Below are 22,902 nucleotides of genomic sequence, written 5' to 3'. Positions count from 1 at the left end.
GGCGCTGCGGGGGTGCTGCCGCCTGGCGTGGGTGGCTCGGCGGTGGCGGGGGAGACGCGGTGCGCGCCCCGCCGGGTGTACGCGCGGTGGCAGCGGGCCTGGCTCCGCCCCGGGACGGCGCGGCCGCGGCAGAGCCCTGTCGGGGGGGCTCGTTGGCGTCTCCGGGGAACCGGAGAGCCGGGGCCTCCCGGGCCTTTTCCTGGTTCGCTTTACCTCACGGCGGGGGCGAAGGCGATCCGAGGCGGGCCCGGGCCCCGTGAGGCTGCGGGCCCCGCCGGAGCGGCTGGAAGCGGGCGGGCCTGCCCCGGCCCAGCGATGCGCCCGCAGGCAGCCGGCGGGAGGAGGGCCGCCTCCCCCAACGTCTGCTGCCTGCTTGCTCGCAGGGCCCACGGCTTTTACGCCAGAGACGCTGGTGTCGCCCACAGACAAAACCTGGGACTTCTCAGAAAGATAGTGTGCCAGGTAACGGCGGTGATACCCGGCGCCCTCCCCTGGGGCGCCCCCCGCGCTCCGCCCGCGGTCGGGAGGGTCCCGGGTCCCCGGTCACACCGACTCTGGGAGAGAAAAAAGCTGCAGTTTTGCTGAAGAGATTTAGAAATTGGTTGAATTTGTTTCATAAGGCTCAGACCTAGAAGTGTGGGGACTGTGCTGTGGAAAAACTGCAGAAGCACTTGTAAATCTAATAATCATGCTAGAAATAGCTTTTTTTGAGATTTTTTTTTAATCACTTATTTCTTCTGAGGTGGCTTAATATTTAATAACCATTAAATTCATAGTGTTTGGTGGAGCATCAATGTTAAATTTGAGTGGAGTTCTCACAACAAAACACGATAATCAGCAGAGGTCTTCAGGCAAACATAAAGCCTGAATGTGTCAGTGCAATGTGTGTTACAGAGCAAATAGTAATTAAACTAATTACAGACTAAAGTGAACTTTTTTTTTTTTATCAAACCAATTGACGTATGATACTCCCATGCAGTAGTTAATAGAAATGCATTGACAGTATGTGGAAGTGAATTGGCAATTGTGTAATATTGAAAACATATTTATTGGAAGTCAGCTAGTGTCTGATTATGCAACTACATCAATGGGCATGCAAGGTTTATTGAAATAAAAATTAGGACATCTTACAGAAATACTTTTTTTTTTTTATTATTAAGACCCAAACCTTTGTTAATGGTATGGAGCTCCTGATGTCTCTAATGCATGGAAGAAACTTTACACAGTTTATCCCAGTAGCATTTCAGCCACTTTTTGCAAGTAACTGTAAACACATTTTTCTACCTTTCACACAAAATACCAATAGCAGAGTGTAATCATGTGTTCAGTAAATTCAATTAATTACATGTAAAATAGTTGTGTGCGTATTTAGTTTTATCCTTGATTTTAAAAGTTGCCATCAAAGTTTAGTTGCCAGTTTTAATTTCAATGCAGGAAAGTTAATGACGAAATATTAATTACCCATGCTGTCCGTAATAGCTAATAAAAAATATTTTAATTTGGTTTAAAAAAAAGACAGGATTTCCCTAAGAAAGGTATTTTAATCTGGTTTAAGAAAACATTTTCCTTTATGTATTCAAGAGCAAAGGTTCAATTAAAGTAAGTTATTAAAGCTGCAAGAGCCAAATAAAATGTTTTCCAAAAGCAAAGCAAGGTTTGTTACAGAAGCTATCACTGCTGCAACCACTGTCTGTTTCAGGAAAGTACTAAATTCAAGAATGTTTGGACAACTCATTCTTCATCTCCTATTGCATATGAAAGGGGAAGAATTTACTTAGACAATTACCAGTGCTGTGTTAGCAGGTAATAAATTTATTGTTACAAGTTACCCTGGCTTACAGTTTTAACACTGTGAATCTGTTCTAGATGTGTTGCTGCCTTTACTCATCCAAATAGCCCCTGTGAACTGAGTGGAATTTATGAACAAAAAATAACCAGGCGCATAAGTCTTCGTTAAATGACACTCTGATGCCATTGCGTCTTAATGTGACACCTGCTTTGGTGAAACAAAGTCTGATCTTACTAGTTCTGTGCAACTTCAGCTGTCAGAGGACTTTAACAGGAGGGGAAGATTCCCACCATTTAATATTTTTGCACTAAAAAGCCAAATGAACAAGTACTTCTTTGTGATCTGGTAACTAGCAGTGTGTTAAAGAACGTGTCACAAAATCAGCCTATGTAACAAGTTTGGTACTATGTCTATGAATTCTGCATTAAAGAAGTAAATTACTGTTCACGTGTAAGTACAGTGTGCCGAGTACTTGCTGGGTTTTGTTAATGTATTCTGCAGATCGGTTCTCTAATCTGATGTACTTTCCTGTTACATGATCATTTTGCAGAGGCACAGCTTAGGAGGCAGCACAGGGCACGGCAGTGGACCGCAAGTTCTGCATACACCAGTCCTTGCCCTTGCCCACCCCTCTTGTGAGGGAAGTAGCAGGAACTTGGAGGTTGTTGTCAGAACAGTTTTGAGACAGTGTCATATGGTACATAAGACAAATTACTCTGTCAGTGTGAACGACTGAGAGTTAATTAAATTAATCTATCACTTACAGCAGAGATCTAAATCTACTTGGTCAGGTTTTATTCCTAAATTGTCTGAATGCTTTCCAGTACTGGATTAACCTGTCTAACATCTTTCAGGTTTATCTTTGACTCATCCTCTCCCTGAGGGGAAAACTGTGCATAGTATGAAGCTTTTATTCTAGTAGCAGGGTTTTCTAGAAAATACCTGTACATGATGCCATGCCTTTATATTATGAAAGGCAACACTGGAAGAGCTCAAGGGGAAGGTTCCAGGGTGATCATTAATTTCTGGAATACGCATTCTTTTAAATGTACATCACTAAAGTAAGACTGTTACTATTAAATTTGCTCTTGGGAAAAAAAAACCAAACAAACAAAAACCAACCAAAAAATGCCAAAGCCCCCACAATACCAAATCACAAATACAGAGAAGGTTAGCTTTTAAGTATTATGTTATACTAACTATTGTTTATTGAGCAATTTCAGGTTATGTTTACAAAGTAAAAATAAGATGTTTCGATTTCTGACCTGCCTAAAGAGAAGGCAGGATTTATAAAACTGTATGAAATTACTTGTTGATAGAAAGTAGTTTATAAAGTATACTAATGATTAGCAATCATTTTCCTCCAGCATTGCACAAGAGCCAAGAATACTTTATCAAAAGCCAAAGTGTTCAAAGTCAGAAAAAATAGAAGATGCTTTATTGTTGGAAAGTCCACTGGTAAGATTACTTTTTAATAGGGCATTGATGTGCAAAAAACCAGATTAATATCTTCCAATGAAACTTATTTAGACTAGAGCGTTCTTTCCCTGCAAACTTTTTTCTCAGTGTTTTTATGGAGTTAGGTCATTTAAGGTTTGCAACATGCTTACCTATTTTCACCTAATGTTTAGAGGTATACTCTGAATTCCTCAGTAGCGCATTCAAATGCTTTTTTATGAGCTTTTGTGGAAGATTTTAAAAATGGTGCTTTTATGCTTCTGCAACTAACTCTAATACCTTCTAATATAAATTCTGTTTAATTTTTTCTTTATGTCTTAATTAGCAACGACAGTAGGTGGGAGTTTTAGTTTTTACCAGATCTGTTGACATAAAAAAGCAGATAAACTGAAAACACATTGAAGCGACTCCGCCCAAAAGCTCTTCTGCGGTTTCTAGCGAATAGATTCTATAATTTCCCTCCTCGTTGAGTTTTTCTCTCATCCAGTATCCTTATCTTAGGAATATTAGTCCCTCAATTAGGAATATTGAGGTGTCTAAAAATAAAGCAGTGTAAATGCCATTCTTGGCAGTTACTGTCGAGTTAACACTGAATGTCTTATTCTGCAATACTTAAACAATTGTCTTCTCAAGACTCATCAATTAGATCGATAAGCAGTTATACTTCCTTTTTGCAAAGCAAGAAAGTTTTAAATGTGTCTTTTCTAGAAAAGGTAAATGTCTTGCGAGAAGTGTGACAACAGATTATTTATGTGATAGATGACTGTTTGGCACAGACATGAGCTTAGACATCCAGATGTAATTAGCAGGCCGCTTTCCACCTTTAGTTTTTGAAGAATGTATATTAACTTTTGTTTTCTTTTTACTGTGTCAAAATGTTATTTATCCTCCTGGTACAAACTCTTTTCTGAAAACCTCTTGTTACTCAGGGGGAAATGCTACCAAGTCCATCAGACTATAAATCTTCCCTGATAGTCTTGACAGTGCAGAACTGGCTTCTACGTCTCTCTGCTGATACTGGAGAAATACTGGAAAAAATATACCTTGCTGGTTCCTGTTGCAAATTCAGGTATTAAACATTGACTAGCCTTTATATAATTAAGAATCATTAGTACTCTGCTGGAGAAAGGAAATCATGTTTATTTTAGTACTATCCTATGGCTGACTTCTGGTTTGTTAGTCTAGCCCATTGCCTGGAGTTCCTGCATGCTGTTTTCTACAGAAGAATTTTGGCTGCTTAAGTATTAGGGTCTCAAATTTGGTATTAAGTTTAACAAAAGCTACAAAAACTAGGCTACTGTTGCCTTTTCTCTGACAATTTTACAACCTTTAATATTGCAATAGGAGCATACCAGGAGAGGATATTTAAGAGTTTTAAACAAACTTCATAAAACATAAGAAAAATATGTTTGAAGTTTAAGTCATCTTTAACTCGCAAGCATTCTTCTCCATAGGGCAGCTCTTACGCTCTTGAAAAGCAGAGCAGTTACTGCTTCTGGTACACTGCATCTTTTTTTCATTTCTCAGGAGAAATTGTTTCCTTTAGGCTGAAGGATAAGAAAGCAGTGATTTGTGAAGGGAAGTAGAGAAAATAAAATAGTGAATGTTCATACTTTCAGTATTCTTGACAATTCTGAATGAAATAAGCCATTGCAAACAGCAGACATCTCAGGCACCTCTGGAATCAGATACCGAACAGTTTGCCTGGACACAGGAATCTGCCTGGTTATAGCAGATTATATTTTATATGAAATAATGTATTTATTATCAAATTATTTTTAAGTAATTAAGATAGGTCTTTCTTGCCACAAATAGGTATCTGAGCTGGGATACTCCTCAAGAGGTAATGGTTGTAAAGTCAGCTCAGAATAAGCTCCCTGCAGCAGCACGGCAGGTAAGTTGGTTGAAAAACTCTGACATTCTTAAATTTTTGCAAAATCGATTAAAAAAAAAATCTACAAGGACAGAGATGGAACTATTATGCTATGTTATTATGGCAGGAGATGAAGGTGTTCTACCACTAATAAATGCCTGAAGGATAATAATGATATTCAGTATTGTTGTTCCTTCCCAGGCAGGTATCCAACAATCTGTATTGTTCTATCTTGCTGTGTTCCAAGTTTTGCCTCTTTCATTCATTGGAATGCTAGAAATAAACAAAAAGGTAAGTTAATTCCTCTATTAATGGTGATCTGTATTGTAATTATAGGAGAGGCATAGTTTAGACAATTGTCCCAGAGTTTCAGAAGTCATACAGCTTATAAAAGCATTGTGCCCTGAAATAATAATTAACAGTAATGTTCTTGTGTCTGACGGGCATTATGGGGAAGATACTTAATTTGAATGACCAGAAGAGAAAATACAAATGCATTCTGCTATTGGATTACTCTTTGACCTGTAAAAGGACTTTAGCCTTTACTTAATAGCAGTCATAAGAATTGGGGAATCCTAAAGTGTTTGTAGACTTCTTTTCCCCTTTTCAAAAAAAGATAGATGTGCCTTTGACCCACTTCTAGTAACAGTCTATGAATTCTATATGCAGTTGCAAATTCGGATTCAGAGAGGATCCTGTACTCTGTGACAGCTGGATAGTGTCGTTTTAGTACGGTTGTACACAGTCATAGGGCAGTGATTAGACTAGCATTTCACTCTGGCGATGAAGAAAGAAAAGATCTGAAATCAGTATTTTTAGATAGAGTTATTAGCGTTGCTAACATTCCTATGGAATGCTGTTTATTAATATAATCTATTCATGTATCATAATGACGGTAGCATAATATATACTGAGAACTGATTAAAGAATGAATCTGCTTGCAGAATATGACTAGTCCAACCCCAGGTGTTACTGGAGTGCAAAGTATTACAGAAACGCAGCAGAACAGATGAGTTACAGAAAACTCATGAAATAAAACACTGACCGTAGGGTTTGGTCAGAACGAAAAATTAAAGCGATTGCAAAATTGAGGGCATAGTGTCGGTATTATGCATTGTCTTTGAATTGTTTCTTCCCTAATAGAATATTTTTGTCTTCCTTTTTTTTCCAGATATTTGGTAATAGTGTGACAGATGTTGCTGTTTCTAATGGAATCCTGATTGTAATGTGTAGCATGGGTCTGGTCAGGCTCTATAACTTCCAGGCCATCTCAGAACAGGTAATGAAATACGAAATTTTTCATACAGTCTTATGCTAGTTTGTGGCAGTAAATCTTAAATATTCATGTAATGCCATGTAGGTACATGGGGAATGTGTCAAAGGATAGAGTTCTTGCCTAAATCTATTTACAGTCAGAAGATGCAAGTGGGTAAACCATCAGAAAATTCTACCCACACCAGTTACAGGTGGCAAAATGTAAGAGCTACAGAGTCAGGCAGCACTTCAGCACATACAGAGAGGAGCTATGTGAATGCCAGACCAGGATGTGCCCTTCTTCACACTAGTCTGTAGTAAAAAGTCAGCGTTAAGGCTAGAAACTGATGGCCATAGAAGATTGTTTGATCTGAAACAGAACTGCAATGAGACTTTTGAGTTTATATTCTTCCAATCAAAAATCAAACATTAATTTGAAAATAAGACTTCAAGTAGTATCTAACAAGATAAAGAATGCAGTAGTAACAGAGCAGTAAAACTAAACAGCAAGTAAATATGCATCAATAAAGCTAAATTGTTCTGTGTTATTTTAGTTCATGGAACAGCCATTTGATTTGGGACATGAATTCAACTGGAATGGTCAAGTGGGAGTTGTAGGAAAATATCCATTTGGTCTTCCATGTAACATTAAAATAACAGGTATTTATGATCTTTGTATTACCTTGGCTGGGGGCTTTTAAGGATTGATTATGACTTCACACCAAAAAAACCCCTTTGAAATTACTGTGCTCATACTATGCTATAGCTGTATTTCTGGGTTTATGTTATAATGAAAATGTGGTTTGCTTCTAATTACAAGGATTGATTACATAGGACTTACCTAGAAAACCAGTACTGCAACTAAGTTATTTGAAAAACTTCATAAGCAATGCATGAAGTGGAAACTCCTCTTTCCTTATTTCTGAGACACAGCTGATCTTGGGAAAGAGGAAGGGCTAGGACAGCTGTTAGTGACACCCAGAAACAGTATACAGTATGTAAGCAAAAGATGTGAGAATGTTTAATCTAACTTGCAGAGGGAATTCAAGGAGATCAAATAAAATTTGTCCAAGTTGCATTTTGGTAATTCTCAGTTGTGAGAAATGTGCCAGTTTCAGTAAAATTAATTCCCAATGAGAGAACAAGTTTTCTATTAAAAACATTTCTTATGCCTCAGATCATTAACTTATGAATGTTTCGCTTTATGTAATAACTTTAATTTCTCTGAAACCAACCAATAATTTCTGTTGGTGCATTTGAGATTAGAAGTTTATGCTAAGAATCTTAATAAATGACCAAAGCCTAAGACTTTCTTTGAAACTTTTTTTTTAAAACTCTAAAAATACATTCTCATAGGTTCACACTTGAGGCATTTCCAAAAAAAAAAAAAGTAGATTTCACCAATGTCAAATAACGCATGCTTTTATTTATTTAATCTTGAATGTTTCTGTATTAAATGTTTTTATTGACTGTCCACATAAAAAATGCTTTTGATCTTTGTGTTTGCAAACAGTGTCAGATAGTAACAGGCAAACCAAACCAGATTTACCTAAACCTGAGGAAATACACAAAACTAAAATACAGACTTACATAGTGAAGGCTTTCAGTTATAATGCAATGTTTTATCAAAACCAAGTAATAGGCTCCTGTAATTGATGTCTCAGGTTCTGCAAAGAGAAATTTCTCCTCCTTTTCCTCTCTGTCTCAGTCTACAAAACCATAATTTAATGTTAGGGGCCCTGTGGAAAACATGCTATGGGAGCTTTAATAGCAAGCCTTTGCTTGTTTGTTCTTGTTTGTTCTCAAGATGTCTTACAGATCATTGTAGTTTTTAGTTTTGAGATTTAAAACCCATGTACTGGAGAAAACGTTTTTGATCTTGAATCATATTCAAGAATTTGTGGTTAGGAAGTTTTGAACTTATGACAGACATTTGCCGTGGCTGCTCTTTGGAGATAATTGCATTCCTGTGGTTTTTGAGCTTTTTTTCTTTTAAGAATTAGATGGCTGGCTGACTGTTCAGTGTAACATAATGCTTCAGTGAGTGAGATTTTAACAGTTGCAGAGTTTAAGCTTGTATTTACTATAATTTAACTGTGTAATTTTCCTGCTTGCTTACTCCTAGCCTCCCTACATAAATTGCCTGAAGACATGGCTGTTATAATGGTGCTATTTTTATGCTGTGTTAGGTGCCCAAGAGGAAGTGTATAGGAGTCAAAACTTATAGGCTACCATGTACCTACCATGTAATTTACAGCTATCGATGAGTAAGGAATTTGATTTTGGTCACAGTGCAAGGAATGGAACGGTGCCTATAAATCTTCATTATGTCACTTTCTGAAAGATCCAGAACTTAAAACTGTAGTTTGATTTATTATTAGAGGTTAAGGTAATTTCATTTAAAAAGCAGAGAGGAAGATACTTTGCTGAGACTTTCTCTTTACATTTAGAACAAACACTTGTTAGTGCTGCCAGGAGCAACTTTATGGCTGTATGTTTAGGTGAGGCTGGAGAGTTTTAAGGAAGTGAACAAAGAAGCTCAGCTGGAGATTGAAAACTGGCAATGCTAGAGAAAGGACTTGCAAACAATGAGAAAAGGAGGTGTTGAGCAACAAGAGGAAGTGACACATATCATGAAGGAGGGAGCTGAGGCTGCAGAATCACCTGTCATAGTGGTTTAGGTGGGCTATGATCTTGCAAGTCTTTGCCAAATGAACAGACATCTTTTATCAGCAGCCTGTAGTGCTTAGGATTGATATATTATTGAAACACATTTAAATCTATCATTTAGTCCATCTACCAGAATTGTTGAGGGCCCATGCTGTATATGCTTTATTTAAAAAGAAAAAATTAATAGGATAAAATGTTAACAATTTTTCCTGACTCGTTTTTCATTTCCTGATGTATTTTAATACCAATAGCTCCTCTGCTTATGCTTCCATCTTCAACATTATCTGTATTTTCAGTAGATTCCTTGATTTTTGTAACCTATTTTGTACAGAATCTCCCATTTCCTATGTGTTAGTCCAAAAGACAACTAGAAGACAGCCACTTTGCAGCTTAGAAAAGACTTCATTTCCATAAGCAGTGAACCAGTTCCTTTCAATCTGCATGGTTAAGTTGTTGGAAACTTGAATGAAGGAAAAATAGAGCAGGGGTCCGTAAACATAATTTCTGATATCATGTGACATCTTAGCACAGTTGGCTAGGATCTGGATAATGATCTAAATTAAGCAGGACAAGAACAACTAGAAATTTGGATGAGATCTTTGGGCGCAAAAGTCCAGATCAGAACCTTCTTCTCCTCACACTGATTCAGCTTGAGTTTTTATATTCTGCCTGTTTAAATGCCCCTTCTAACTGCAGGTTTTCTCTACATTTTCTCATTTTTTTTCCCAAGCACTTCTCTGTACTGTTAGAAAGAGCTGATCTTCAGTCTAAAATTGATTCAGCTATAGCAGCTGTAGAAATTGCTTTTATTTAGCTAGTTGGTAGAAGTTGTGAAGCTCCATGCATTCCATTTCGTTCAAAGATGTTTCTCTCATTTAGAATGCAGAAGACTTGTAAGAATGGCATATTGCATTTGTTTAATTTATCCCAGCTGAACTGAAGGGAAAACTAGATACCTTTTGCCACTAATTTCAAAAGTTCCTAGATTTTTATGAATACTACAGATTGCATTCGTATTACACAAAAGGAGAAGAAACACTCAGATTTGGGTATTTTTCTGCATTTAATTCTGTGATCTGAGGTTGCTGCTGTTAGTCTGTTTCCAGCTATTTATCACTATTTTACCCAGGAGAATAGTGACCCTTTTGATATGCTCTTTGATCTGTTCATGTGTATGTCCTTTCTCATTTGGATGAGCTAGATTAATTTTAATTGTTTGCTACATCTTTGCTTGTCCAGTTCATTTGGAATGGAGTAAGTCAAAGGTATCAGAAGAGCAGTTCAGCATGAAGATCTGAGAAGGCAGTAACTTTCCACAGGGAACTGCAGATGTGTGCCTGGATGCTAGGTGAGGTAGGATAGCTAGAAAAAAGATCACAGCCACTGTATTTCCACTGATCTTCAAAAGTTCTGAAGAATTAATAGCTTTATTGGAATTTAGAATTGTAAGGATCAATGGAATTATGATTGTGCTGCTACTAATGGTGTTAACATTACTGAATATTTGCAGATACCCCACCTTTGCTATTTGAAGCATCTTCTCTGGAGAATGCATTTCAAATTGGAGGTTACCCTTGGCATTATATCATCACACCTAACAAGAAAAAACATAAAGGAGTCTTCCATATTTGTTCTCTGAAAGACAATGCTTTGGTAATATATTCAGATAGCAGCTTCTCTGAAATGAATGTGTATAACGTTTGTCTTCATCTCTTCTTCTGAGTAGTGCTCGAGGTAACCATACCCTTGTTTTCCAGTGTGGTGCTCTCACAGGGATCACCCCACAGTGTTACATCTGCTATCCAGTGGAATCATGCACAAAATACGTTCTTCTGAATTAGTACTGCTTCTGATACTTCCTTCGTTCCAATATAATCATAGCACTGTCAGTGCTACACAGCACTGTATTCTCAACTTAAAAGTTAAGGCCCAAGCAGAATCTCATTACCTGATTCCTTGCATGGTAACATCTTAATGCTCTTCTTACTAGTCAGCCTACCAAACAGCATGACTAAAGAAATATTTTAAGAAATTGTAGACTAAGTTTCCTTAATGTTTGTAGTTTATCCCTGATTTGCACCTTCTCTCTCTCTCCCTAGAAAGATTTTATTACTCAGTTTAACCCCTCTCTCCCTAGAAAGATTTTATTATGCAGTTTAATCCAACATTCCTAACTGGTTTTATGTACTGTTAATTATATATTCTTTTGTGTGAGCTTTCCATCTCAGCTTTTATTTTGGTTGTGGTTTCGACCTGAAGATAACTGTAATACAAGCAACTTCTAGGCCTGTTCAGGTTCTTCACTGAAGAACTTACCGTCTGTAAATGTCCTCATCTCTTTTACTAGCCTGACCAAATCAATGATCCCCCTCCTATCTCTTATTTTCAAAACAGATCTTTCACAACCATAGCTGAAGATCAATTTTGATTCAAAGGGACTTATACAATCCTTTCTCACCTAGGTTTTTTCTATGTGGGTTCATACATTTGAAATTTGAACAATGAGGGCCAGCTAAATTTGACAACAAAAAGCCACTACCAATATCCCAAGATTCTGACCAGCTTGCAGCTGAAATCACAACCTATCCCAGGCTTACATGTTCCAGAAATAACTTGCACAAAAGAGGCTGAGCATGAGGTTTGAAGCTCAAGTCAAACTTTGTGGTAATGCTTTTCTCATGTCTTGACACATCTCGTGTCTTTGACAGTCAAATTGCTGGAATTGTTGCAGTATCTGTAGAGTGAGTCTAAATCTTTATTTTGCTTAGTTTCAGAAGAGATAGGACCATGTATAGCTGTGGTACAAGTTCATTGTTTATTGCATATTAAAAAAGTTGAACCTGTTCCATGGATTATCTTGAGAATTGGAACTGATTTGTTGTTATTATCATCCTCATTATTACTGTTCCACTGCCATCCTTTATGGTCATGATTAGGGGCAATACTTTAAAACCTTCAGAGGTACGTGGAGAGGAGCTCAGTGTTTCCTCTTCGATTAGATCTGTGAGACTTTTGAAATACTAATATTCTAAGATTTCCCTTCCTTCTTCAGGCAAAAAATGGCATACAGGATATGAAATGCTGTTCGCTGGAACCTGATTGGATATATTTCCACCCAGATATGTCAGGTAGAATAATCCACGTGGGACCAGATTTGATAAAGTATGAATCTTTTTTTCTCAAATCTTATTTTCATTAGAGGAAAAGTTGCATAACTGCATGGATTCAGTAGTTTGACAATTTGCAAGACAAAACACTCATCAAGGCCTAGAAACTAAAGTTTATTAATTTTTTTAGAATCAGAAGTTCTGGCTGCAGATTTCTACGTGATGACTGTGGGCACTAGCAGACAACACTAGATTTTGATATGAAAAATGTTCAAGGACCACTCTGTTAAAATTTCACTGATAAATATAAATTAGAAAAATAATGTAATTTCATTTCAGTTTTTTCTGGTGTTTTAATATACCTGATTTTTTAAAATTATAAATATAGAATTGTTGTAGTAGGTGGATTTGAATACATGATTTATTTTGTCATTTCTGTTTTCTTTTGTAGAGTCTTGAAGCTTAAGGAAGTTAAAAATAATACAGATCAAATGGAGATTGCAGAAGATTTTACGATTGTGGCCAACAGAGAAAACTGTGTGAGTTTAAAGTCCAAGATCACAACATACGATTTTGAGCAATACTCAGGGGTTTTGCAGGGGTTTTGCCTATGTGAGTAATCACTGTGTTTTATGGGCTTAATTCAAAGTTTATTGAAAGACATTGTGTATCTTCATTGGACTTTAACATGTACGAAACAAATCTTGAAAACAGTAACACGTTCAGGATAGCTTTCTGAAACCTCCAGTCTGTTCCTTAGTTTTTGGCATTCTTTATGGTGTGCAGTATAACCATGTATCACTGATATAAAACAGTAAGTTCTTAAAAGATGGTGACAGATTTCCTTCAAAAGAAGGTGCCACCAGGTGATAATTGTGCGCATCTCTGGTGCTCAGGTAAGTTGATCATACAAATGCTTAGAAATATTTGAAGTCTCTTGTAACTTAGGGGTAAGTCTTCGTAAGGCAACAAAGACAGTACATAGCTTCCAATAGTCTGTTTCTTGTCCTGGCCATAGATACCTGTCACCCCCTTGGGACAGGTTTGGCATTCATCTAACCCTTGGTGAACCAAATCAGTACACTGAAATAATAGAATTATAACCCAGCAGAAGAGATGAGTACTTTTCAGCTCACTTGGTGAGGTTAACTGGAGCTGGAACAGAACATAACTGAATCATCGGTGGGTCAGAAGAGTGCAGAAAGGTAGAACCAAGTGGTGAGGGGATAATGAGCTGTTAAATCACCTTGGTTGTTTCATGAAGTCTTTTGTAACAAAAAAATCACAAAGATAACCTAAATGTCAAAAAGGTTAAAGAGCACACTCGTGGAGAAGATTTTTTGGCAGTGCCTGGAACTGTCATTTTGCTTCAGCATATAAAATTATGTCTTACATAGAAGCAAGTTTTTATAGTTTATTAGTACTGTAAAGTCCCTGGAAATCAGTAATACTGATTTCGAAGCTTCTGCAGAAGAAATCTTTGTGTCTTTAACAATCTACAGTAACTTAGGAATAAAACCTGCTGAATTCAGAAAGGATAAGTGTTGTCATCTAATGACTTGCCATACCATTTTTTTGTTGTTGTTAACATTTGTTTAGATAACTTCTGTTGCAATAAGAGCAAAAATATAAGTACTAAGCTGGTCTGTGCTGTGCCTTTTCCTTTTGACTTCCAAGACTGATACCCCAGTTTTGAATTTTTCTGGTGTTAATGAAGCTCAGTGGAAGCAGCTGTGGTGATTTAAGATACTACTTTCCTGTCTTCTGTAAGTAAGAGTTTAAGAAACAAATGGGTAGTGACTCAGCTGTATTAATTCTCATTGCAGCATCTTGGCTCCAGTCACTTCCTTTCTCAAAATTATGGTAGCTGAGAACCTTTGCCACCTCTGCAGGACCGAGAACCTCTGAATATAACTAAACATCAGTAGTATCTCAACTAAAGCCAATGAGTTCATGAACCCTCATAAAGAAGAGATAGCAGGACTAAAGCCATACATAGCTAGTGAGTAAAACAAGAGCTGAGATTAAAACAAGGTCAGGAAGCAATAGACATGAAATAGATACATTGTCAAATAGATAGGAAGGAACTAAAATGCTCCAAAGTCTAGAGCCACATTTTTCTTTTTCTCCAAAGGTGAACAGTGCTGTTACTGTAACAGCTTCTGGTCGGGTAGTGAAAAAGCGTTTTAACTTGCTGGATGATGACCCAGAACAAGAGGTAACTGATGTAGTGAGTAAAAGCATTTCATGGATTAAGATGTTTAGCTAGCCAGAAGTCATTCTTGTGTCAGATGTAGTGGCTGTAACCATTAGCTGTGTTAATCTTTGAGTTCTTTATTTCTCTTCTATGTCTGTCTTCTTAACTTCTGATTACTTTATTTCCCCTGTCTGTCATCTTTTCTCCTTGGTTGGCATGTGCGCTTTGGATAGTCTCTTTCTTTTAAGAACTGATCTATGCCCCATGATACAGTCATAACTCCATGCAATTTCAGTGGCACAGAAATGAGATGTTAATGTGATGAACCATTACTCTTCTCTCCATTTAAGCATATCCTTTAAACATTTATTATGAAACATTTTATGAAACATATTTCTTCTTTTTCCTCTGCTTTAGATTCCTTTAGTCTTTGACATAGTATCTCTAAACTATATTTTTCTCTCCCAATTACTTTGATTAGATTGCAGGATAAGGTATTTAACGCTTTTCCTTGGAGCAACTGCTTCTTGAGAGTGAAAACACCACATGCCTTTATGTTGAGTCTTTGAAAGGTTATGAAGAACATTTTTTAGCTCTCTAGCTAGAGCTGGAGCTGTAATTGACATAAGCACAACAGTTAAAATTCATCAGTTTCTGGCACTGACTTTTTTCTGAGGAAGTGGATTTTCCTATGGTAAAAATACAGGACAGTCCAATACGACCCTTAAGGTTCATTTCTATCCACTTTAAAAAAAAAAAAAAAAATTAGTCTGTGCACTACTCTTTTTCTTGCTGTCACATTTTATTTGTGGTTCCAATATATAGTTTTCCAGTTTGGAAGAAAAAGACTGGCTTGAATTTAAAGAGTGTGTTACCAGGTTCATGACAGTGAGATAGAGGCAGTTAAGGCAGTTCACAATCTTCGCTTTTTGGTCTTAGTTGTTCACTGTCACTACTCTGCAGAGCGTGAGAGAGCTCTCAGCAGAACATAAAGGTGTTCTTGTGACTGGAATTACCCTAATAAACCCGTCCCCTCAAAACCAGCAATGGTTTTAAGCTACTCTTTCTTGAACATGTCTGCTTCAGGAGAGGGCATGGAGTTTAAATGTTTCTTCTACCACTTTCAAAGCACTTTTTTCTATTTCCTGTATGACATATATATAAAAAATACACCTACTTGCACACTAGGATTTTTCAGAACATCACTTCTTCTCTCTTGTCTTAAGGTATTTTGCTGAAATATGTTGGGCAACTTATGTTGGGAAGGATGTCTGTTGGGTATCAGGCTGGCAAAGTCATCTTATCAGACCAGAAGACAAGAACTACAATTTTTCCAATTCTGCTCTCATCTGAAAGAAGAGCTATGCAGTTTAGGTGGAGGGGAATGTGAATTTATGTTTGTTTTGTAAATGAGGTTTTGTTTTTCCTAAGACATTCAAAATTGTGGACTATGAAGATGAATTGGATTTGTTATCCACTGTGGCAGTTACTGAGGTAGGAGCTGATGGAAGAGCTCACCTTGACTTGCATTGTAATGAACGTGGAATTCTACTTAAGAGTATTCCATTACTGGAGTCCTGGGACGTGGTGAGAATAATTCCTGTCTTTTGTTTACGCTAACACTTCCCCATACCCATTTACCTACCTTTATTTGTTCATATTTCAAGTAGATACATAAATAGTGTTGCCAAGTACTACAGATGAGATCTGTACAAAATAATATTGTAACTCAAAAATTATAAGTATTCTATCAGACAGTAGTTGAAAATCTCCATGTTTTGAAATTAAGATTTTTTTGTTGGTAGATTTGTTTACTTTTTTGGTTGGGGGAGGGGTTGTCCTTATATATTTCTGAACTATTGTCAGTGTCATTACTCGTGCTCTGACTAGTTATGTCAGCTTAACTTTTTAACTTTATAAATAGTCTCACTAACTTGGACTATTCATGCATAGAATTAAGCATGGATCTCACATTTGGAGAGATGGAAGGGGCTGTTTATGCAGTCCAAGCTCAGGTGGTCATCCAGTATAGATGGTCTGAAATACTCAGCACCTTTGGCACCTCTTTTATCATTGACCGCATGGGCAACTTAGGATCTTAAATCAGATGCTCTGAATTACATTTAGGTTCTTAAAATAGGCATGTGGGAAACCTCTAAGTTTACAAAATCTGTCCTTTATCTGGAAGAGCAGTCTGTGTGTATCCATACAAAATTTCTGTCTGATCATGGAGGTCACCAGGGTTAAATATTTTTTTTGTTCCCCAAGGAAACTGGTATGTGTATTAGCAAGTTGTGGCAATAGCAACTACAATCAGAATTTCTTTTTTTTCATTTCAGACTTACAGTCATGAAGTTTACTTTGACAAAGACCTTGTACTACATATAGAACAGAAGCCTAACAGGAGGTTCAGTTGTTACGTTTACCAAATGGTCTGTGATACTGCAAAAGATGATGAATGTTCAAGCCATGAAAAAACAGAAAGAGCATTTTGTAAAAAAGGAGGGAGAATTTTTGAATATATTTAAACCATAAACAACAACTACAGAGATTTCAATTTGGATATTATTTAAGGACTTCATACATATAAATTAGTCAACTGCTGGTTTGCAGGCAGGATTTAATCTTAACATTTCATACTACTGCATCAGGTTTTGTTTCTTTTTTCTCTATAACTTTGTACATTTGTCCATTATGGCTTTTCCTGTATTTATCAGTTCATCATTGATGCTAGATGTAGCATTTATTGCTTCTCTTCAGCAATTGGATTGAAATACTGGACATCAAGGAGAAAGGTAACCTACCATCTGCTGTGATCTGTCTTATGAGGTTTTACCTATGCAACTTTAATACAGACTGTTAATTAAAGTGTGTAAAACTGTATAGCATAAATTTTATCTGTAATATGAAAATGGTAGAGTTACCATTAAACCACTTTTAAAAAATCCTGTTGGTTTTGTGAGAAATGAAATAATTCAGCTTTTCTGGTTGTGTTTATTTTGGCTTAAAGAGAAGTATTAATAAATCATGTATTTTTACAGCCTTTCTTATGTATCTTTACATATTTTTATAACTATATATTTATATATGGTTTTGAGAGAGAGAGAGATGTGTGTATATATATATACGTGTATATATATACCCAAGCAATTATCTGGTGCTCCCTGTATCCAGGGTCATGAGTTGTTCAGTCTGAGCCAAAACTACCAGATGCTCAGCCTGATCCCTGTGTGCAGCCTGTCTGATACACAGGAGTTCCATGTGGTATATTCAGATTCTGCAGAATGCAAGCTTTCATTTTAAATTAAAAAACACCCACGACAGAACACAGGCTGCAGACGTTGTGGTGATAAAGAGTGTTTCCAAAGGCAAGCCGAAGATGGGCTCAGGAGATTAGCTCTTGGAGGGACGAACACCATCTGATTTCTTGCTACCCACCGCCATTATCATGAGCATGGTAATTCTAAACGCAAATGTTTCTTTTCCGTGTAAGCTTTACTAATAAAGTGGATCATTCTAGCTGATGCAGCAGTGAAGAGCTCTAGAAGTATTATAAAAATTACCTATTGCAATTTTTTATAAAAAGTGTAATACAGAAGAAAAAGTGAAATACAGTTGTGGGAAAAAAATAAAAAAACACATAAAGGACATCGAAAGTGATGAAACAACAGTAGAAATAAAGAGCAGCAGCAGCACTACTTCCACCCTAGCTTCCATAATTTTTCAACCAGGAAAGAGCACCCGTCTGTTATCTGCTACTATAGAAGTAAGATACGAAGGTAAAAACTAATATGAATCTGTACTCTTGGGCAGAAAATCCAACTCTTAAGCAGATACTGCTATTTTATGCTCATTTCTGTTTGGATTATTAAAGCAGTACCTCCTGGAGCAAGACATTTAAACCTCATTGTTTATTAAGTAGTGCAAGTATTGCTCGTGAAGATCAGCTGTAGCTTTTGAGAGTTTGCTATAATTTCCCGTGACTTATTTTTAAATTATTGCAGAATTTTGCAGTGATATCCTGCTAAATCAACAACTGTACATCCGTGTCCATCTTTTGAAAAACGTAGCAATTTATAATGACTGAAAGGCAGTCCAGACTTTGATGAAGATTATGGGCTTTGTGTAAGAAATTCTATCCCTCTACATAGTGTGTTGCTGCACTACAGATAATGGCAGATGTTCCATCCTAGAATGTCACACACAGATGTTTTCATTCAGAAACAGGAGAGGTGTTTCTGTTTACTTTAGAACACCTAGAAAGCGGTTTAAGGATAGAGAATCCAGAATGACTAGCGCTGAACACTTCTAAGAGTATATTCACAGCCTACATAGGAACGGGCTGGGACTCATCACAGAAGCAGAATCACTAAATGCTTATGGACTGTGCTTTTCAAGCTGTGAACAGCAGCATTGCTTTCATGCCTATGCGGAGCCCCAGAAAATTCTAAAAATAAACTTCTGTTTAAACGGTAGGAAAATCCTGACCACAAACCAGTAGGTTTTTACATTGTTAAAAATAGCCCTGTATCCAAACCAAACACAAATACCTGCATACTTGGTGGTAGCCCGCCTGAATCAACAGCTTTTATTTCAAGTTAAATTTTTTAAACAAAACCCATCCACCAAAAAAAAAAGTAGTACTTTGCTGGGAGATTTTATATGTAAGCACTTGTGGTCACTGTTGCTGGCAGAGCTGTACTATTGTGCAGTATCGAATTGATACGAAATTTGAATAAATGCATTAGGTCTGACCTGTAGACCTACAGTTTTTTGTCCTTTTATGATGATTCTAGAGCACTTATCTTTCTCTTTTTCACAATGTAAATTAGGTACTTGGAAATCTCTTACACAATCTGAATAATTCAGTATGCTAAAGAATAACAGTATTTGTAAAGTGGAGAAAATCTGAGGATACTCATGTGGTTTCCATTACAGAGGAAAAATTATTCTTCTGCACATGCCCAGCATAATTATCTCTGCAAGCACTGAAGTGTGACATTAGTACAAGAAAAGACAAACAAAATGGCTTTGGAAAAACGGGAGAAACTTCTTCAAATGCAGTTTACTTTGCATTTATACATTCAGAAATTAAGATGAATAAAATACAGAAGACAAAATGTTCTTCGCTTTTCACAGGCAGTAGCTAACTGCTTTATGATTAGGAAACCCATTTACTGACAGTTTTCAGTTCTACAAAAAATTGGACTAAGGAACTATTGGAGTGACATGCTGAGTTCCCTTATTTCTTGTGTGTTTCAGGGGGCGCTTACCCCTCCCGCCACGGCTTCCAGAGCCTGCAGGTAAAGCCTCACGTAATTAGATCAAACGCAGTCTCGAGTAACTGGGCCGAGTACATATTTTAAAAGCTTGAAGCTGAAAAGCTCATGCTTCCATTATTTTCACTAGGACTAGATACCTAAGGAAAAAAGAATATATATGTGTGTATGTATGAAAATGTAAATATCTATATGAACTGTTAACATGAGTAAAGATTCTCAAATGTGTACTGCAAACATAGAATTGGAAGGGTCTTAGCCATTTTTGCCAACAATCTCAATTAGGTAACCTTACCCAAACTTTCTGCATTTTCAGTGTGGAGAAATGTTTCTTTATTCTTTTTTTCTGAAATTATCCAGTTACTTTAACAGCACAGTTTCTTTCTGATTTTATTCTCATTTTGTCTTTTATTTTCCTCTTGTTATTGAGAAAAATACCATTTATATTACTTAACAGCAACTGAAGACTGCCAAAAATTCACCAGCGAGGAACATTTTTTTTCCTTATGGAACTGTGACAGCTATCCCACACGATGGAACAGCTAATAAACAAATTGGTTTGCTGCCTAGTTATGTTAAAGATTGCTATTAGGAATGCCTGCTAAGGAGGACACCCATATAGCGTGGCATGTAGACTGGGTGTTTTCTTAAAGAACAGTTGTGAGGAGCTGCTGTTAGCTGCTTAAAGCAAAGTCTCCGGGCACTCTGCCTGCAAAAGGGAAAATGCTGGTCTATTAAGTAAAAAAGTCACAGACTAGTGAATTCCTGTTGGGTTTCACCTAGGGTTGTTTGATCCAAGCTTTCTGCTGTTGCCAAAATGTACGAAATCTAAATGATACCAATGAAAAAGGGGAAGTAGTTGTCAAAACATGGTTTTCTAAGGCTGAACCACGTGACAGTGTCTAAAACAGTGACTGAGCTCTTTCATAACTGCCAAGTACTGCTACAGTCACCAGCACAAAACCTTGAAAGAGCTTGTTTTCTGGAAGGTGTGTGAATTGATCTGATATGTATGTCACATTGCCTCACTACTAATAATTTCATGGCATATCTGATCCTTTTCTAAATCTTTTATTTATCTCTGTGAACTGAAGAAATTTAAAAAAAGAACCCAGACACTTCCTGCAAAAATGTTACTTTTGAGGAATGGATGAATAGTATAGTAATTGCCAGCTAGCCCTGTTCATACTTGAAGAAAGTTTCTGTGTATCAACATGAATTCCAGGTGTCTCTCCTGGTAGGCAGACTGAATAGGTTATGAGCACTGAAAGAAGGAAACAAGTTTTCCAGTATTTAAACCAATGTTAGAGATCTTTAACCGAACATCTTGGTTTTGCAGCTATTTCACAATCTCAGATTTTCAGAGAGGACCACTTGACTCTGGTTGGTAGACTTGGCATTTACACAACTATAACTTTAGTATTTGTTTCTGCTTTGCTGACCAAAATTATGACCGAAATAACCTTCAGGAGCTCCAAAAGAATTTCCTATCAATGCATTCTAATGTTTATAGATTAAATAAATTTAAAGTAGTCAGACTGCTTGCTTCGGATGACAAGAGAATAAAATGAATACAAAAATATGTTTTTTAAAAAAATAAAATGAACCAGGTATCCTAGCAGAGTGAAGAGTTACAGTAATAACAATTGTAAGAACTGCTTTGGCTGGTACAGCTTAACAACATCCTAGTAAACTAGGAGTATAAATGCCTTATTCCTGTCTGAGTGGGTAAGGAATATGGTGTTCTTAGGAATATTACATTTTTAGAGAAGAATACATGCACATTCTTCTCAGGAAAAGATAAAAGAAGCATGGAAGGGGAAGATAAAATTCCCTGGAATTACTCTGCAGAGTGGCTCAAGAGCTCTGGCGTACTTGAGATGCTGCAGGAGCAGCAATGCACTCCACGTGATCCACAGGATTTCAGGGTCACCAGCCAGCCCCCAGCAACAGCTGCTTGCCAGAAGCCAGATGGGGAAAATCAGTCTGTTAGTGTGTTTGCTTGGATGCCCCACATTCCGACTCACACATTGACAGTTTTCCTGATTATCTTCTGGATCTGCATTGAGTCTCAGCTTTGGGTACGTACGTGTGTTGCCTGCCTCTAACATGCAACTTGCAGCACGGTCACAGTGCATTTCCATGCTCCTGGGCTGAGATCTGTTTAGCCCTCTGGAATGCCATTGCCCTTTCTTTCTACCGCCTGGAAGCTGGCTTGGTTTTATAACTGTCTTATAAACATTTGTTTTGTGGCCAAAGCAGCATACTTCCAGCATTTCTGCTTCAACAAAATCACTTTTTATTTTCTACTTCGCCATGATGTCTCCATGATCAGCTATCTGGCCAGAGAGGCAAAAATGGGATCCCAGAAGTGCTACCGCTGTCTCTGTTTGTGTTTGATAAATGTAGGAGGAGTTTCCCAGACAGTGCCTAGGGACTGAAAAGATGGGAAGGACTGGTCTCTCTTGAAAAGATTTGCTTAGAGCATAAAAAGATTGCACATCCTGTCTTTCTCTTGTCATTGAGTACATATTCACTGACAAGGCTGCTGAGCAATGGGGAAGAAAATGAGAAAGCACAAGCCAAATAAAAAGTGCAAGCCGTAAAATTTTACAGTCTTGCTTTGGCAGTTCCAACTACTGCTCCACAGTTCCACAATTTTCAAAAAAATTTACAAAATACTTTATTAGAAAAGTATTTCATAACTCACAGAAGCAAAATGTCTACAGATTGAAGGACAATAAAGAGTTTCATTGCACAGGTAGTAATGACTGGCCTATAACTAGTATAGAATTTTGGACAAAAGCTGCACTGCGTACCTTATGCTTTTTCAGTGAAAGCTGCCTCCAGGGTGGAAAGTACAAAAAGATTATTTCTAGGAAGGGTCCCATTCAACAGTCACAATTTTTGCAAAGATAAGTAAGTAATGCCCTCAAAAGCAAAGGTCAAATGGTTCTGCTGCTTAGACATGGAACTCAGTGCCAAAAAGAGTGAAAGGATCATTCTGGTTTGTTTGTGCCACTGAAACACTAACTACCTAAGCTCATTGGTCAGCGTTACTCCTGGTGAGGTAACTTCTGAGGGACTAATTTCTAAAGCTTCCACAAGAGTCCGTTAAATGGGCTGCCAGAGCAAACCTGGCTGGACTATCTCAGCAGTTTTGTTTGTTTACAAGATGAACAGCCACCAGGGCTTCTGAAAAACTCATCCAAATCTTTTGAAGGAGACTGTAACTCGTCTGGAATGTCCTGTTTTAAGGCTGGGATCTTCAAGGA

The 22,902-nt window shown here is 37.4% G+C and overlaps 2 protein-coding genes across 3 annotated transcripts in view; one reads left to right on the top strand and one right to left on the bottom strand.

Annotated features, from left to right (window-relative positions):
- Positions 1–339, bottom strand: part of METTL8 (methyltransferase 8, tRNA N3-cytidine) — a 35,083-nt gene extending 34,744 nt beyond the window's left edge. Inside the window, exon 1 of the mRNA XM_056348944.1 lies at positions 214–339. The gene's annotated coding sequence lies outside the window, so the exon portion shown is untranslated. The remainder of the gene's footprint in view (positions 1–213) is intronic.
- DCAF17 (DDB1 and CUL4 associated factor 17) lies at positions 316–17,388 on the top strand. 2 transcript variants are annotated; one of them, XM_056348936.1, is made up of 14 exons: positions 316–462; positions 1,700–1,803; positions 3,157–3,247; positions 4,177–4,316; positions 5,063–5,141; positions 5,322–5,411; positions 6,292–6,399; positions 6,929–7,034; positions 10,555–10,697; positions 12,097–12,206; positions 12,603–12,690; positions 14,286–14,369; positions 15,780–15,935; positions 16,688–17,388. In XM_056348936.1, the coding sequence occupies exons 1-14, from the start codon at positions 316–318 to the stop codon at positions 16,874–16,876; spliced, it is 1,635 nt and encodes a 544-aa protein (XP_056204911.1). In that variant the 3' UTR covers positions 16,877–17,388. The 2 variants fall into 2 exon arrangements, with proteins under 2 accessions (XP_056204911.1, XP_056204910.1); XM_056348935.1 differs by having other exon boundaries at positions 14,286–14,381.
- Positions 17,389–22,902: the final 5,514 nt, after the last annotated feature.

The sequence above is a fragment of the Falco biarmicus genome, chromosome 8 (genome assembly GCF_023638135.1).
Source record: "Falco biarmicus isolate bFalBia1 chromosome 8, bFalBia1.pri, whole genome shotgun sequence".
Lineage (NCBI taxonomy): Eukaryota > Metazoa > Chordata > Aves > Falconiformes > Falconidae > Falco > Falco biarmicus.
Note: the sequence above shows the minus strand (reverse complement) of the source record. Positions and strands in the feature narration are given on the sequence as shown.